This window comes from Mobula hypostoma, chromosome 11 (assembly GCF_963921235.1).
Source record: "Mobula hypostoma chromosome 11, sMobHyp1.1, whole genome shotgun sequence".
Classification (NCBI taxonomy): domain Eukaryota; kingdom Metazoa; phylum Chordata; class Chondrichthyes; order Myliobatiformes; family Myliobatidae; genus Mobula; species Mobula hypostoma.
The window spans coordinates 98,676,160-98,693,841 of record NC_086107.1 but is presented as its reverse complement, the minus strand read 5'-3'; the positions used below and the strand labels follow the sequence as shown (position 1 = coordinate 98,693,841).

The window sequence follows — 17,682 nt, the reverse complement described above, 5'->3', positions numbered from 1 at the left end:
TACCTTTTGATCCCTGGTGAGGTCGCTCTGCTGCCAGAAACAGGAAACTTCCTTTTGATTACTCCGGTGCCGGAGAGAGCAGACTACCTTTTGATCCCTGGTTGGATCGCTCAGCTGCCGGAGACGGGAGAGGCTGCCGCTGGGCTCGGAGAACGTTACCCGGGTTTTCCGCGTTTTTTGATACGGACTTCGACTGAGGACTCTTTTCAGTCTTATAGTTTTGTTTATACTCTGTGTTTTCCACCCGATCTTTCTCATGTTTTTTGGTGTGCCGGGAGGGGGATGTGGGAGTCAATGTGACTGTTCAGTTTTGTGCGTGGAGGCGGAATTTGGGGGTTCATGATCGTGCTGACTTTCTTTTGTTTCTTGATTTCGTGTCTAGCGGGAGAAGAACTTCAGAGTTGTATACCTTGATAATAAATGAACCTATTCAACCTTCCACAAAACATCCCCACTCCTGTACTCAATACCTTGATTAATGATGGGTAATGTGCCAAAAGCTCTCTTTACAACCCTATCTACCTGTGATGCTCCCCCCCCCCCACCACAGGAATTAGGGATCTGTAGTCCCAGATCCTTCTGTTCTACTATGTTCCACAGTGCCCTACTATTCATAATGCAAGTCCTACCTTGCTTTGTCTCCCCCAAAGTGCAACACATCACACCTGTCTACATTAAATTCTGTCTGCCATTTTCCAGCTGGTCCAGACCCTGCTGCAAGCTTTGTTAGCCTTCCTCGCTGTCCACTACGCCCCACATTCTTGGTCATCTGCAAATCTGCTGATCCAATTAACTACATTATCACCCAGATCATTGATGTAGATGACAAACAACAGACCCAGCACCGATCCCTGTGGCACACCACTTGTCACAGGTCTCCAGTCAGAGAGACAACCATCTACTACCAGCATTATGGCTTCTTCTGCAAAGCTGATGTTGAATCCAATTTACTACCTCATCTTCAATGCCAAATGACTGAATCTTCTTGACCAACCTCCCATGCAGTTCTTTGTCAAAGACCTTGCTGAAGTCCATGTAGACAACATCCACTGCCTTTCCTCCATCAGCTTTCCTATAAGATTAGTTAGACATGATCTACCACGCACAGAGCCCTGTTGACTATCCTTAATCAGTCCCCATCTAACCAAATACTTACATGTCCAGACACAGACTATCTTCCAACAACTTACTCAGTGCTGATGTCTGGCTCACCATCCTATAAATTGATGGCTTACTCTTAGAGCCTTTCTTAAACAATGGAACAACATTGGCTATCCTTCAATCCTCTGGTGTCAAACTAATGGGATTATAGCAGTGGAGGCACACTAAGGACTCAGCAGTCATGGTCTGTGCGCAATGTGGTTGCACAGTTTCAGAACTCAGGAAAAGCAGCATCACAGGTGGGTGCTCTCTTTCTCAGGAGCTGAAGAGATGCAACAGTGTCCTTTCCCAGTAAAAGGAATCCAGCAGCTTCTTCATCCAGAAGAGGGCAGGTCCAAAGTAACCGACCAGTAGCTCCACCATGGACAACTCTCAGGTGTGAAAGGAGGGGGGTTTGGCATGGCACTAGCAATTTCATCCCGTAAAAGCAGAGCTACAGCAACACTACCAGAAACTCCAAAGGCCTCATGCCTGGGAGAGAAAAGATTTGACACCTGGGGACAGCTTGAAAGACTGGTCCAGGACAGAGGGCTCTGGTGAACTGCTATCAGTGGTCTATACCTCAAAAGGAGAGATGGACTTAGAAAGAAGATCATAGCATAGAGTCACCAACTGGTTTATGACCAGTGTTCAGCCCTTGTAGGAAAGCATTGACAGCTATTCTGTCCAGCAACTCAGCTGGAGGTAGACCTTAATCTCCAACCCAGCAGTTTACTGGCCAGGCTTCCTCAGTGAGGGAATGAACAGATAATGGGATCTGGAGGAGGATGGGAAAGGTTTAGAGAGAAGCGGGCCAAACACAGCCAAATGTGCTTCTTGGTCAGTGTCAGCCAGATGGGCTAAGGGTCCTGTCTGTGACTGCATGGCTCTATAGAAGGCCTCTCCGTTACCTTGAAGATGAGGGAGGAGGATGGCTGTTGTGTCTGATGATGTTTGAAGGTGTCGGGTGTTCCCAGTTACCTGCTCGACACTGCACAGTTTCACCACTGATGTGAAGGCGACACAAGTTACTGCAGTGTTTGACTCACTTCAATCTTCTACTTCTCGTCTCATGCGACTGCAGTGGGTACAACAACCCTTTTCCCTCTTCCCTTCTCACCATCCAGGGACCTGTCAAGTGAAAGTAGCCATTCACTTACACTTGTCTTAAACAAGTTTATTGTATTTTGTGCTTGTCATGTTCTCCTTCCCCGTGGAGGCGGCAACAAACTTGCGTCCCTCCACACTGATTGGAATGGTTCCATTAATGTCAGTGAAGGGCTTTTGTTTACTTGCCGTCCAGACAGATCATGCCATACATAAGAAGGTGAAGGTAGTAAAAAGAAAACAGAAGGCAGAATATAGTGTTATAGTTGCAGAGGAAATGCCATGCAGGTAAGGGCCACCCACCAAGAGGACCACATCCTTGTTGTAGGGTTCAGAACCTTGCGTGCCTCAATGACCCGGAGAGCTAAGTTGGCTGGAGTCAGGGCCTCGTAATTTGGTCGAGGCCAGACTAAGCGTGGTGCACCGATCCTCCAGGTTCGAGAGTTCAGCTCAGGGCTAACAACCTTGACTTGTCAAAAAAAAAAATGTTACAGAAACAGGAAAGAAGAATCTTTCTATACAGAGATGGAGGACCAGCATAGCTGCCCTAACTGCCAGCGATGTCATGAGCAGTCTTTTTCCATCAGTGTCAAAAATGAGCCACTGTGATTAAATTAGATACACTGTAATTCAATGTTATAAAACATGAAAATGTGTGTGTGTGTGTGGGGGGGGAAGTACTTTTTATAGCCACTGTACATCTAGGTTTACTGATAATAGAAAACTTTGTGGTGGTGGTGTGGAGGATGGAGAAAGCTTCAAGAAGATCTAGACAGGCTAGGTGAATAGGCAAGAAAAATAGACAAAAGTAATTAAAAATTGAAGAGTGCTTCTTTAAAATGGTATTGTCCTGGGTGTCCCTGCAATTTTTACTTAGAGATACTACACAGTAACAGGTCCTCCGGCCCAATGTGGGTCGGCTGGTGGTGCAGTAAGATCAGCGCCGGGCTCGAGAACAGAGGTTCCCGAGTTCGATCCAGTGGCAGACCGCTCCCGAGCGCACTCTCCATCCGCGCCGGGTTGATGTCGAGCTCACAACTCGACCTCATATTAAAAAGAAACCGCCACCTCCAGTTTAAATTCCCACGCAGAATATTGTGATTACACCCATGTGATTAATTGACCTGTCTGACTTAAGGATGTGGTGGAAACCACAGCACCCAGAGGAAACTCAGAGTCACAGGGGAACCATACCAACTCCTTACAGACTGAGACAGAATTGACCAGGTTGCTGGCACTGTAATAGCAGAAAGAGGCATCTCTTCTCCCTGCCCCCCCCCCCCGCCAAGAGGTGCAGACACTAAGACAGACCATGTGTGACAGTGAGACAGAGATTGAGAGACTGACTCAGTCACACAGTGTGGCAGGGTCTCACTGTTCACCTGGTACCTCAGACGTTCAGGTCGAACGTGTAGCAGCTTCACTTCTGCAACATATCACATTCTTTGTAAGTCACTGCCTCCTGGGGATTTTTGTTTTTTTTTGAAATGTGAAGTATTGAGAGTGAATTCACTGCCACAGGTGATGGCAGGGCAGATAACAAGTCACCAACTTTAAGGAGCAGTGAGGTATGTGAGTAAGAAAGATAAAAAAAAAACCCGGAACACAGGATCAGCATAGATGGACAAACAGGACGGGTATGGTGAGCCAAAGAAATGCTTTCTCTGCTGAACCGCTCCAGGGCTGTGAAGGGGATTGGGCCTCTAGTGTTCAGGAGAAGGGGGAGATCTCATCGAAATTTCCAAATAGTTTCAGCACTCAAGGAGGGGGATGCAGACAGGACATATCCCCCCCCCCCCCCACGACCCCCGAGGAGACTAGAAAGTCATTGCGTCTGAAAAAAGGACCAAGATGAAGAAACTTGCTCACAGGGGGTGGTGAGTCTTTGGAATTCTCTATCCCAGTGGTGTTGAGGAGGGATGGGATTTGCTGTGGAGGCTCGGTCACTGTAGGTTTCCGGATATTCAGGCAATAAAAAGGGCAAGAAACTGACAGTGTGACCATGACAAACATTAGGGCAGGTCTGAATGGCTGGATGGCTCCCCCTGATCTTGACACCTCTCCCCTGTCTAGACAGACGTAACAAATGAAACCAGCACAATCATTTTATTATGTACAATTTAATGCCATGGGTAAATATTTTACGCAAACATTATTACAAAGGTACAGTTGACACTGACTCCTTGCACACAGTGTTGGTGGGCAGCAGGGAGTCCAAGCCCAGGGGCCACACTGCTGACCGAGGTGTGTTCGTTCCAAAATGAGAGCGAGTGGTGACTGTAGGAGAGCTGGACCAACAGCTATGCAGTGGAGCCAGCTGTGACACAGGGTGGGACCATCCCAAGCACACTGTCTTGCCCCTTCTAGCCCAGACCCCATGGAATGGAAGGGCAGCTTGTGGAACAGAGCTCTCCTTGAATGAAACCATATTATCCAAACACTGAGATCAGTCACCCACCCGACAGTCAGACTGAATGGGCATTTTAACACAGTAGCTGCTCATTCTCCAACCATCTCGATCACACCGAGCACCCTTATAACCAATGGGGCACCCAACCAGAGGCTCCATCCCATGTCCCAGGAGTGGCAGTGCCCGTGGCTCAGGCCAGGGCAAGGGGCCAATGTCTGGGGTGTCACAAGCACGCTTGGTAGCTGTGCCCCTGGGGAGACGCTGTGCCTTGGGGAAACCTTCTCACCCTCTGCCACCTTATTAGTGCTTTAAAGACAGCCAGGCGCGGGCGAACAGCGACGTCTGCCGGTGCGAAGGCAGAGCTGCCGCCCGGTTCCCGGCGCTTCAGTGGTTTGTCCCTTCATTGTAGACTGCAGTGCAAGGGACCGCCGACATGCACAGGGAACTGTACGTGCCACTTTGCCGGGACGAGCCCGGCCACAGCGGATGACTCCTGACAATTTCACAGAAAGTTCCCCGCGAGAAGACGTTACACAGTTAAACTCATCAGCCATATATACAGCCGAGTGAAAACCAGCCCAGCCCTCAACCTTTTTTCAAAGTAAGTTCTTCAACAAGCAAGTTCCAGTGAGGCAATCGGTGCGTGCAGTAGGGGCAAGTGGCTGATGCCTGGGACTAAATAGCGTGGGTCACCATTCCAACTTCAATTCCCAGTTTGCCTAAACCCAGCTCTGTTCTTCTTGTGAGCACACCGGGCCAGGGTGGGGGGGGGGGGGGGAGACGACAACTCTGGGATCCAGTGCTCAGTCAACAACAGCAGCAATTTCCCAACCCATTAAATAATTGTTTCATTTTTTGCTGCCTGATCACACGCACCCCCCACCTCGCTCCCAGCAGAGTGCCTCCCTGTGGCGCAGGCTAGTCTCTGGGTCTTGGATTTGCACATCCAGCTGCACAGAGTGGGGAAGATCGTGAGTACTGAGGCAGGCCCCCCGCCCCCCCACGGCCCCACCACCCCCGCTTCGGGCTTGTGACCAAGCTCCTCTGAGAGCAGGGACTGTCTGCAGCTGCAGGGTTGCAGGCTCAGCTCTTCCTGGGTAGGGATTCTGATCAGGATCAAGGGAGCTTGCTGGTACCCCAAGGGTTCTCAACCCTTCCACCAGGTGTCACACTCTCTGAGCATTTACCAGGGCTACAGGATTCACCCCACACAAACTAATGGGGTTAATGACACGGTATCCCATACTCACTGCGCTCATTTAACACCCCCTCCCCATCTCCCACTACCCCAAACACCTGCCCTTCATTGCCCTCTGATCATCCTTGTTCCCTCTACTGGAGTGTGCAAATTCATGGCCAAGTGTGAACATAGATTGCACTTCACACAACTGACCAGGCAGCGGATTTGAGTTACAGACCCGATCTCCTGTCCTCTTCCTCAATCCAACCATGACCCCCCCCCCAAAACAACCCTCTGTTTTCATCACTGCCTCTCTCCCCCCTGAGGAGCCCCCATTTCTTCTTGTGTAAATTTACACAGATTCAATGGAGCCACATTTTGTGAGAAAGGTTATTTCAGTCTGACCTTGTGTACAGACCGGCTCACTGTCTTCCACGCCCCTGTCCCACTCCCTCCCCAGCACTGCCGGGGACTCCGCTAGCGGTCTCCAATCTCCAGGGGAACCTCACCAACTGCTGACCTGGCGTGCAATGCACCTCGGGTGCAGAACAGTTCCGGGTGAGGGTGAGGGACGTGGAGAGAGACCTCGAGCAGAAGTCTGGCGGGGGGTGGGGGGGAAGAGAAAAAAGAGAGAAAGCAGCTTGGCTCAAACTGAAGGGGCTGGAGACGCGGACGCAGCCGATGTAGTGAGAAAGTGCAGGTGCAGATCGGCCTGAATGGCAGCAGTACAGAGAAGTTTTCAAAGTCCACAGGTCCCATGTAGTGGCAAGAAGCCAGACAGTAGATGATGCAAGGTCACCCTGACCTTCCAGTGTCGCAGTTGTTGTCAGTGCCTCTTATGTAATCTTCCCACTCTGATTGTACATTTCAGCAGCTCTCCCCAGCCCCCGGTCCCAGCTCTGCTTTCGGTACGGGTTCTCCAACATGTACTTGTACCTCTCAAAGTTTTGCAGCAGATACTTGGGGGCGTACATGTGCTCTTTGGGGTCCGCAGGCGGATACTCCTGCTCAGTACCGTCAAACCAGCCCCCAGTCTGGATCAGCTCCTGGATGTAGTTCAGATCCCTTTTCTCCTGGTAGTTCCCCCAGCGGGGGAAGTCGCCATTCTGGGCCGACAGCAGTTTGTAACGGATCCCCTCTGGCCTGAAGCACCAGGAGCAGTGCCAGCCGGCGAAGTGAAGTGCGCTTCCCAGCGACCACGGCACCAGGATGTGCCCGGTGCTGTTCTCGTATTGCCGGAAGTTTGGCATCAGGTAGTACTCTCTCCGCCGCAGCTTGATGCCGTCTCCGTTGTACACCATGAACAGCATGGCCACAGAGCAGCCCGACACCACCTCCAGGCTCCCCGGCTGCTTCCAGAAAAAGCCATAGAGAGACTTGCGAAGGTGGAAGGCGAAAGGCTCCGTCCACCCATCGAAGAGTTTAAGGAAGAGAACTCCGTCGCGGGCCGGGATCTCATCGGCGTCGTTGATGAGGAAGATGTCGTCGTCGCGGAGCTGGGTGATTCGGCTCATCCCGTTCTGGCTGAGAAAGGTCCGCAGGTAGTCGTCAGCAATCCAGCCATCCTGCCTGCCTCCGCTGGGGAAGTGGTCCAGGAACACATACAGGATCTTGTGAGCTATGTAGCTGTAGCTCCCATTCAGGAGCATCTCAATGAACTTCAGTGGTTTGGGGTCTCCAAAGGCGGTGAAGTTGGATTCGCAGATGATGAACACATCAACTACATTTCCCAGCTCATGGAACCGGACGTCCAGCAGATCAAACTCGTGGTTGATGTTGATGGCGTTGATGACCCTGCGAGACGTAGCCCGCGGGGTGAGGCGCTCTTTCGTGGGCAAGTTGGAATACTGGACCATGGTGGGCACTCCACAGTAGGGCCCATGCCAGCCCGGGAGACAAGGGCACCCAACCCACCTACGCCTCAGCCTCCCACTGCCACCTGCTTCACGAGTCAGTGCCTTGTCCACGGAACCGTGGCCCCAGGGATTGGCTCCCTCCATCGAACCCACCATCCTGCTCTCCGTTTTGGTTCCCTGCTTGAAGCAAATGGCTCCCGCCTTGGTCCGTATGAAGTACTCTGTCTCGTCATCTTTCAGATGGAACTGGGCTCGGTGGAGATGTGGCCAGCCTGCCTGGTGAGCACCGGGCGCCGTCTGGAGACCCAGACTGGCACTCGCATCCTCCTCCTCCTCGTTCTGCTTCCAAAAGAGGTGAGAGTCGACGAACATGGACCTGAGGGAAGGGCTGAAGACAGAGAGCTCGCGGGAGAACGTGATGTAGGACAGGGCCTTGCGGAAGTGCAGGAAGGAGATCAGGCACAGTCCTGCCATACACAGCATTAAGACCATGCGGCGGCGCCGCATCTTCATCCTACAGGGGGCAAGCAGAGAAGGACAGTCAGACACACCGCAAACAACTGCAGGGCTCTGGAAAACACGCTTTGGCCGGGCGTTCACGGAGGGAGACAAAGCGAAAAGCTGGGTGCAACAAATCTAAACACTCGCAAGATCCATCTGATTAGAGACAAAAAAAAAAATCAGAATCGGGTTTATTACCGTGAAATTTTAAACACGAGATTCTGAAAATGCTGGAAATCTTGAGCAAGACACATGAAATACTGGAGGAACTCGGCAAGTCTGGCAGCATCTATAGAGAGGAATAAACAGTAGTCCTGTTGAGGGTCTCCACCTGAAATGTCAACTGTTTGTAATTTATAGTTTTTAAAAATATATTGCATCGTACAACAAATTTCATGATACATGCCAGTGATAATAAACCTGATTTGACATGGGCCTTAACTCATCACTTTTTCTATCTAGAAAATACCATTCACAGATGTGGAGAGGCCAATGCCTCTCTAACCAATAGGGCAGGTGCAGTGTACATTTACTGTGAGTGTGTGTTACCCATGACACTGAAAAGAGCACAAGGCCATGAGACACAGGATCAGAAAGGAAGTGCTGGAGTGGAGAGGGTCCAGAGGTTGTTCACAAGAATGATCGCGGCAATGTAAAGGTTAATGTGGGAGGAGCATTTGATGGTACTCTCTGGAGTTTAGAGGAATGATGGGGGACCTCACTGAAACTTCTGAATTATTGATAAAGTGGACGTGGAGAGGGTGTTTCCAATCAGGAGAGTATCCAGCAGTGTTCCTTCTATTTTATCTTACAGCTGCGCCGACCACCCATTGCTCTGAACAGGAAATTGTTAGACGACCTTAAAACTGCACGACACTTCAATAAAATATTACATAAAAGAAAATTCTAGCTGCGCGGCAACGAAGGCTACGTGCGTGGGAGCATTTCAGTTACTGCGTGGCCACGCACCCCGGCAACTGTGGTACCTGGGACCAGAGGGGACATGCTCAGAATAGACTTTAGAACAGAGATGAGGAGGAATTTCTTTAGCCAGAGGGTGGTGAATCTGTGGAATTCATTGCCACAGATGACTGTGGAAGCCAAGTTATTGGGTATATTTAAGGTTGATAGCTTCTTGATTAGTAAGGGCTTCAAAGGTCATGGGGAGAAAGCAGGGAATGGGGTTGAGTGGGAAAATACACTTAGGAACACACAAAATGATGGAGGAATTCAGCAGGTCAGGCAGCATTTATGGCTATGAATAAACAATCAACATTTCGGGTCAAGTCCCTTCTTCAGGACTCAGAGGCCACTTTATTAGGTACACCTGTAAAAAATGCAAATATCTAATCTGCCAATCATGTGGCAGCAACATAAAAGTATGCAGCCATGGTCAAGAGGTTCAGAATGTGATCTACGTGGAATGATTGTTGGCGCCAGATGGGGTAGTTTGAGTAGCTCAGATACTGCTGATCTGGGATTTTCACACGCAAGTTTACAGAGAATGGTGCGAAAACCAAAAAAAAAATCCAGCGAGCAGCAGTTCTGTAGGTGAAAATGCCTTGTTAACGAGGTCATAGGTTAACAGCCAGACTGGTTCAAGCTGACAGGAAAGCGACAGCAACTCATAAAACCACGCATTACACCAGTGCTATGCAGAAGAGCATCTCTGAGCACCCACGTTGAGCCTTGAAGGGGGTGGGCTACAGCAGCAGAAGACCACGAACATACACTCAGTGGCCACTTTACTGGGGACAGGAGGCCCCTAATAAAGTGGCCACTAAGTGTAAATGAGCCGTGCTCAAAGGGCAGAGAAGACTGACGTCAGAGCCCAGGAGCAGCTCATGCAACTGGTGTTTTGCAATGCAAATTACTTATACCCTATTGTAGAGCTTTGCTGTGAAAATTGTTTGCCACTATTTTTATAAAAGAACAGTAACTACGCTTCAAAAACTACTTTACTGCCAATCGGGAAACCACCCGGGAAATGGTACCCTGCATAAAAACCAGGACCAACGGGCTCCAGGACAGCTTCTTCCAGCAGGCCACCAGACTGATTTGAGTGTATTTCTATGTTACATTGACTGTTCTATTTATTATAAATTATTATGATTGCACATTTAGATGGAGACGTTTGGATACAGAGAGAGATGAGAATTAAGGCAACACTTTCAGTGCGCTGGATGAACTCAGCAGGTTGGGCAGCATCAGTCAGAAACGATGAGTCGACGCTTCGGGCCAGAACCCTTCGTCAGGACTGAAGAATGAAAGATGGGGAAGGATTTGAAGAATGCTTGTAGCTTCAGAGATGAGAATTAATCTAAGGGAATTGGGGGCACAGGAATTCACATTAAAAGGGTTGCTGGGCATAGGTGAGAGAGCACAGGTCAGGGTATTTTTAGCTTTCTTAATGGGTACAGGGGTTTTTCATAGGATATGACGGATAAACAGGAATAGGGTACTAGGATGGCCAAAGATGGGAGGATAAAGTGTAGGTTAGGGTATATATGTGTGTGGGATTGGGTGAAGGGGTTTAGAGTGCAAGTTTATTACACACTCTGGAGCAGAAGGTGGCGGTAATGCACCATTGAGCTGGGCGCCAACCACCGTAAAACAAGACAGAGAAGAAGATGATGATTTTTACTCCTCATGTATGTGAAGGATGTAAGAAATAAAGTCAATTCAATACTGGTATTGTGAGTCATGGAGTAATGGTGGACCCTGTCCTTTCACAAGTATTAAAAATGTAAGGACAGCATAGAGCAAGAATCTAGAGTGCAGTCGCTCCATACCTGTATCATTAGGGAGGTACAGAATGGTTACAGCACAGAATGTGGCCATTCAGCCCATCGTGTCCATTCCTGCTCCCAACCAGGGAACTCTCTCATTAAGGAGGGAGGGAAGCAGAAGAAAGGAAATTATAGGCTAGCTAGTTAGCCTGACATCAGTGGTTGGGAGGAAAGTGAATTCTATCATTAAGGGTGAAGTTTCAGGGTATTTGGAGGCGCATAAAAAAAAGTAGCCTAAAGTCAGCCTTCAGGGGAAATCTTGCCTGATGAATGTTGGAATTCTTTGAGAAAATAACAGGCAGGATAGACAAAGGAGAGTTGGTGGATGTTGTGAACTTGGATTTTCAGAAGGCCTTTGACAAAGGGACTCACGCAAGGCTGGTAAACAAGAGAAGAGACCATAGTATTACAGGAAAGATAACTAGCATGGATAGAAGATTGGCTGATTGGTAGGAGGCAAAGAGTCCGAATAAAGAGGGCCCATTCTGGTTGGCAGCCAGTGACTAGAGGTGATCCGCAGGGGTCAGTACTGGGATTGCTTCTTCTCACGTTATATGTCAATGATGTGGAGATAGAATTGATGGCTTTGTGGCCAAGTTTGCAGACGATACAAAAATAGATGGAGGGGCAGGTAGTGTTGAGGAAGCAGGGAGTCTGCAGAAGTCCTTGGACAGACTGGAAGACTGGGAAGAATTGGCAGACGTAATATAGTGTAGGGAAGTGTATGGCCAAGCACTTTGGCAGAAAGCGTAGACTATTTTCTGAACAGGGAGAAGGTTCAAAAATCAGAAGTAGAAAGGGACTTGGGGGTTCTAGTGCAGGATTCCCTAAAGGTTAACTCGCAGGTTGAGTTGGTAGTAAGGAAGGCCAATGCAATGTTAGTACTCATTTTGAGAGGACTAGAATATGAGAGCAAGGACGTGATGCTAAGGCTTAATAAGGCATTGGTCAGATTGCACTTGGAGTATTGAGAGAAGTTTTGGGCCCCTCATTTAAAAGATGTGCTGGCATTGGAAAGAATGATGGGAAGGTGTTCAAGAATTATTCTGGAAATGAAAGGGTTAACATGAGGGGCATTTGACGACTCTGACCCTGTACTCACTGGAGTTTAGAAGATTGAGGGGGGCTCTCAATGAAACCTATTGAATATCGAAAGGCCTAAATAGAGAGGATGTGGAGAGGGTTTCCTACAGTAGGTGAGTCTAGGACCAGAGGGCATAGCCTCAGAATAGAGAAATCAATTTAGAACAGAGATGAGGAGGAACTTCTTTAGCTAGAGGGTGGTGAATCTGTGGAACTTGTCACCACGGACACTGTGGAGGCCAAGTCATTGAGTATATTTGAAGCGGAGGCTGTTAGGTTTTTGCCTAGTCAGGGTGTCAAAAGTTACGGGGAGAAGGCAGGAGAATGGAGCTGAGAGGGACAATAAATCAGTAGGGATGGAATGGCGGAGCAGACTCAGTGGGCTGAATGGCCTAATTCTGCTCCTATGTCTTTATGGTCTTGTAAAAACTTACAGAGGTGGAGAGTGTCAGCAAATTTAATTTCCTAAGTGTTATTATTTTGGAAGGCCTGTCCTGGGACAAGCAGGCAAGTGCAATTATGAAACAAGCGTAGTTGTGGTTTTGGTGACTTATAGTGTCTATAAAAAGAATTCACCCCACTCCTCCTTCCTGTCCCAGAAGTTTTCAAGTCTTCATGTTTGAATCTGAGTGGATTTAATTTGGCTTTTTTGACACAGATCAACAGAAAAAGACTCCTTCGTGTCAATGTGAAAACAGATCTCTATGAAATGATCTAAATTAATTACAAATATAAAACACAAAATAATTGATTGCACAAGTATTCACCTCCTTCAAGTCAGTATTTAGAAGATGCACCTTTGGTGGCAATTACAGCCTGGAGTTTGTGTGGATAGGTCTTAATCAGCTTTGGACACCTAGACTCATCAATTTTTCCCCATTCTGCTTTACAAAACTGCGCAAACTCTGTCAGATTGCATGGGGGTCAAGAGTGAACAGCCCTTTTCAAGTCCAGCCAGAAATTCTCAGTTGGTTTGAGGTTTGGACTCTGACTTGGCCACTCCAGGACATTAGCTTTGTTACTTTTAAGCCATTCCAGTGTAGCTTTGGCTTTATGCTTGGGATCGTTGTCTTGCCGGAAAACAAATCTTCTCTCAAGTCGCAGTTCTCTTGCAGAACTGCACCAAATTTTCCTCCAGGATTTCCCTGTATTTTGCTGCATACATTTTACCCTCTACCTTCACAAGCCTTCCAGGGCCTGCTGCAGTGAAGCGTCCCCACAGCATGATGCAGCCGCCACCATGCTTCACAATAGGGATGGTGTGTTTCTGATCATGCCAAACACAGTGTTTAGCCTGATGGCCAGAAATCTCAATTTTGGTTTCATTAGACCATAGAGCCTTCTTCCAGCTGACTTCAGAGTCTCCCACATACCTTCTGGTAAACTGTAGCCGAGATTTCACATGAATTTTTTTCCCAAGTGGCTTTCTCTTTGTCACTCTCCCATAAGACTGCGACTAATACTTTTCAATAGCTGTTTCGCGGAGTTTGGTTGGAGTGTTCTTTTGTCTTCATGGTGTGGGTTTTTCCAGGATACTGACTCACCAGCAGTTGGACTTTCCAGATACAGGCTATTTTTACTACAATCAATTGACACACTCGATTGCACACAGGTGATCTCCATTTAACTAATTATGTGACTTCTAAAACCAATTGGCTACACCAGTGATGATATGGTGCATCATATTAAAGGGGGTGAATACTTACACAATCAATTATTTTGCGATTTATCTTTGTAATTAATGTAGATCACCTTGTAGAGACATTTTCACTTTGACACGAGGGGGTCTTTTTCTTTTGATCAGTGTCAAAAAAAAGCCAAATTAAATTCACTATGATTCAGTGTTGTAAAACAATAAAACGTGAAAACTTCCAAGGGGGATGAATACATTTTATAGGCACTGTATCTATTTTTGAGTTCATTCAACTTTTCCTATTACTTCCATGCAAATATACATATTTTTATTTTACATATCAACTATCATTGCCTTCCCTATTTGTTTGGAACCCCCATCTTCCCTGGTGAAGAGACAGATGCACCGTGCTCATTTAGTCCCTTAACACTGGCCTCCGTTTGCGCAACTTCACATTGTTCTTAATGGGCCCCACCCCACCACACACATTTAAGTTGGTAGCTAGGCTTTTCCCAACGTCTTTCTTATTTCCATTTCCCCTTAATTCCTTTGCAACTAGCTGGATACTTGCTGGTATCTATGACTCAATACTTGTTGTACACATACTTAGCTTTTACTTTAGCCTTTACCATCATGAAATGCTCTGAAAGACTGGTGACTGCTCTCGAACTCTACTGCTGGGACAGACCCTTGGCAGATGTCACCTCCGTGGCCCTACACTTATCTCTGGAACGTCTGGATGACAAAGACACTTACATTAGACTCCTAATTCTAGTTTGACCTTCAATACCATAATTCTAGACAACTTTGCCTCTAAACTCCTACAGCTGGGGCTTGGCACAGTTCTCCATACCTGGTTCCTTCACTTCCTGACCAAAGATCACGGCAAGGACAGGCAGCAACACTTCCATCATGATGCTCCACAGGTCTATGTCCTCACCACTTGACTCCCTATTCTCCTGCCACTGCATGGCCAAATTCTGCTCTAACTCAATCTACAAGTTTGTAGATGACACTACTGTTGTGGGCTGGATCTCAAACAACAAAGAGATGGAGTACAAGAAGCAGATACATCTTCCAGTAGCAGGATGTTGAGAAGAACTCTTCCCTCAATGTTAGAAATAGAACAGAGCTGGCCATTCATTTCGGGAAGCAAGTGGAGTATACACCATCTGCATCGATGGTGCTGAGATGGAGATGAGTGGGAGCATCAAGTTGCCAAGGTCATCAATATCACCATGTCCCTGTTCACTCTCACCAATGTTTATAGATACACCATTAAAAGTATCCCACCTGGATACAGCTCGGAATGGTAACAGCTCTGCCTCAAAAGCACAAGGGATGGCAGAGTTGTGGGCACTGTGCAATCCATCATGAGAACCAGGCTCCTCTCCACACTTCGGAAAAGCAACTCACATGACCAAAGTCCCTTCCCACCTCAGTTACTCACCTCGCTTTCCATTGGTCAGAAGATACAAAACGTTGAAAACACACCACCACCCAGCTCGAGGGAATTTCCATCCTGCTATAATAAGGCTTTTGAACATATTTCACATGATACGGATGAACTTTTCATCTCTCAATTAACTCATCGTGGCCCTGACATCTTAGTTGTCCACCTACACTGCATTTACTGTGTATCTGCAACTACGTATATTCTGCATTCTGTTATTGTTTTCCTCTTTGTAGAACTTAAATGTCCCTTATATAGAATGAACTGTATGGAAGGCAGCAAAACAGAAGTGTTTTGTTCTGTTTATTGCTCCTCTGCTTCTCCTGCAAACGTGCTGCAGATTTGATCCAACACCAACACCCGTATGTCAGCAATAAGACAGTTTCTCTACTGTGCAGGGAACAGCACCATTTTAAATCCCCAGAGCCCAGTGGGGTAGCTGGGGAACTGCATTTGGTCTCAATGCTTCAGTTGTAATGAAGAGAAAAAACACCAGGCTCTCCATTAATGAAGACAAGAGAAACTCATGACGTGACTGATATGTAGAGGTGGGTTTCTTTGGCCCACTCAGTCTCTTCTGAACAAATTGGGGCAGCAGGGTAGAACTAGTTAGCACAATGCTTTACAGTACCAGTGACTCGCGTTCAATTCCCACCATTGCCTGTACGTTCTCCCTGTGACTGCGTGGGTTTCCTCCGGGTGCTCCAGTTTCCTCCCACAGTCCAGACGTACCGGTTGATAGGCTAACTGGTCATTGTAAACTGCCCCACAATTAGGGTAGGATTAAATCGGAGAATTGCTGGGTGCCGCGACTCGGGAGGGCCTGTTCTGCACTGTATATCAGATGATAAAGGTCCCAACACACAACTGGGAGGAGCTAGCTATCACACATCCATGACCAAAATGTCTTCCCTCCCTCTTAAAAAACAAAATAAGATTTGATAGACTTAAAGCAAAACAAGTCTTACATTAACACCCTTCACTTAGAATTCTCTGATTTTACTCCATGCCATGGACACCTTCTCTTAAAACAACCTTATCATCCTCAGGCTCATGCGTCCCAAGTGATCTCCAAGCATCTGCAACAGAGGATTCACTGTCCATTGTCTGAGAAAGGTGCTTGCTCATCTCCTTCCTCATTGAATAGGCTGTTGTTTGTTTTTCATTACTGCCCCAAGAGGAAGTATCTTCTTGGAATCGATTCTATCACATCCTTTTACAGAATTTCATGCCTCAATTCACCCTGCCCTTGCCTCACCTTGCGAATCTTACAGGAGGCAGAGAGATCGAGAGTTGATTTTAAGAAACCCAAAGCAACACACATAAAATGCAGGAGGGATTCAGCAGGTCAGGCAGCATCTGTGGAAATGTGAACAGTCGATGTTTCCAGCCGAGACCCTTCTTCAGGACTGAGAAGGAAGGAAGGGGCAAGACACCTCCTCTTGTGTCAAGATGAGGCTACCTTCAGGGTGGAGGAGAAACACCTTATATTCCATCTGGGTAGCCTCCAACTCGATGGCATGAATATCAATTTTCCCTTCTGGTTAAAAAAAATTCCCTCCTCTCTTCTTCTATTCCCCACTCTGGCCTTTTACCTCTTCACACCTGCCTATCAACTCTCTGTGGAGTGTCTCCTCCTCCCCTTTCTCCTATTGTCCATTCTCCTCTGTCATCAGATTTCTTCTCCAGCCCTTGACGTTTCCCACCCACCTGGCTTTACCCATCACTTTCTAGCAAGCCTCCCTCCCCAAACCCCACCTTCATATTCCTGCGTCTTCCCCCTTCCTTCTCAGTCCTGAAGAAGGATCTTGGCCCAAAATGTCGACTGTTTGCTAATTCCATGGATACTGCCTGACCTGCTGAGTTCCTCCAGCATTTTGTGTGTGTTGCTTTGGATTTCCAGACTGTCATGTTTAAGAAATGTTATGCCTGGTATTACAGTGGGTAGCATTTTCACCTTGGAGTCAATTTGCAGTGCAATTAAATCATTACAGAGACTTAAGCAATAAATTCTAAGCTGACGCTTCTATGCAGTACAGAAAGACTACTGCTGTTTTTTCATTGAGACATGAGGACAAGGGTGAATCTTCTTTCTCAGGTAGAAGACCTGAATGGAAATTTTCAATGAAGGGCAGGGATATTCTCCCTGGCGCTCCGGCCAATTTTTAACCCTTGACCGAGCATCCCAAAAATCAGATGATCTTGTGAGTCACCTCATTGTGGGAATATTCCCCGCCATTGCAAAACCTTTTGGTCCAGAATGAACGAACGTGCTTTGGAAACGCAGTCTCTCTTCCCATCCCCCGCCCCGCCCCCCCCCCCGCAAGTGCAAGCTCCGTTCTTTGAGAGCACCGGTTCTTAAAACCCGCACCCATTGCTTGGGGGCAAGTAGGAGATTAGCTATCTGCCCCTCAACGCAAGCTTTGATTTAGAAGCACTGCAAAAATCTCAGATCAGGTGCCCCCGTTTCCCCTTCCTTGCCCACTGACCTTTGCAAGCTTCGTTGAAATTTAAACCTGAAGTTAATTGT

General features: G+C 47.6%; 1 protein-coding gene across 5 annotated transcripts in view; it reads right to left on the bottom strand.

The window, feature by feature from the left end:
• Positions 1-4,329: 4,329 nt before the first annotated feature.
• mgat3b (beta-1,4-mannosyl-glycoprotein 4-beta-N-acetylglucosaminyltransferase b) overlaps positions 4,330-17,682 on the bottom strand; it is an 83,918-nt gene continuing 70,565 nt past the window's right edge. For 4 of the 5 annotated variants that reach the window (XM_063062615.1, XM_063062612.1, XM_063062613.1 and 1 more), the window contains exon 2: positions 4,330-8,207. In XM_063062615.1, the coding sequence (XP_062918685.1) occupies positions 6,674-8,206 (1,533 nt within the window). In that variant the 5' untranslated portion in view covers position 8,207 and the 3' untranslated portion in view covers positions 4,330-6,673. Of the gene's footprint in view, positions 8,208-8,392; positions 8,425-17,682 lie in introns of those variants that run through there. The other variant, XM_063062611.1, reaches the window with a different exon arrangement.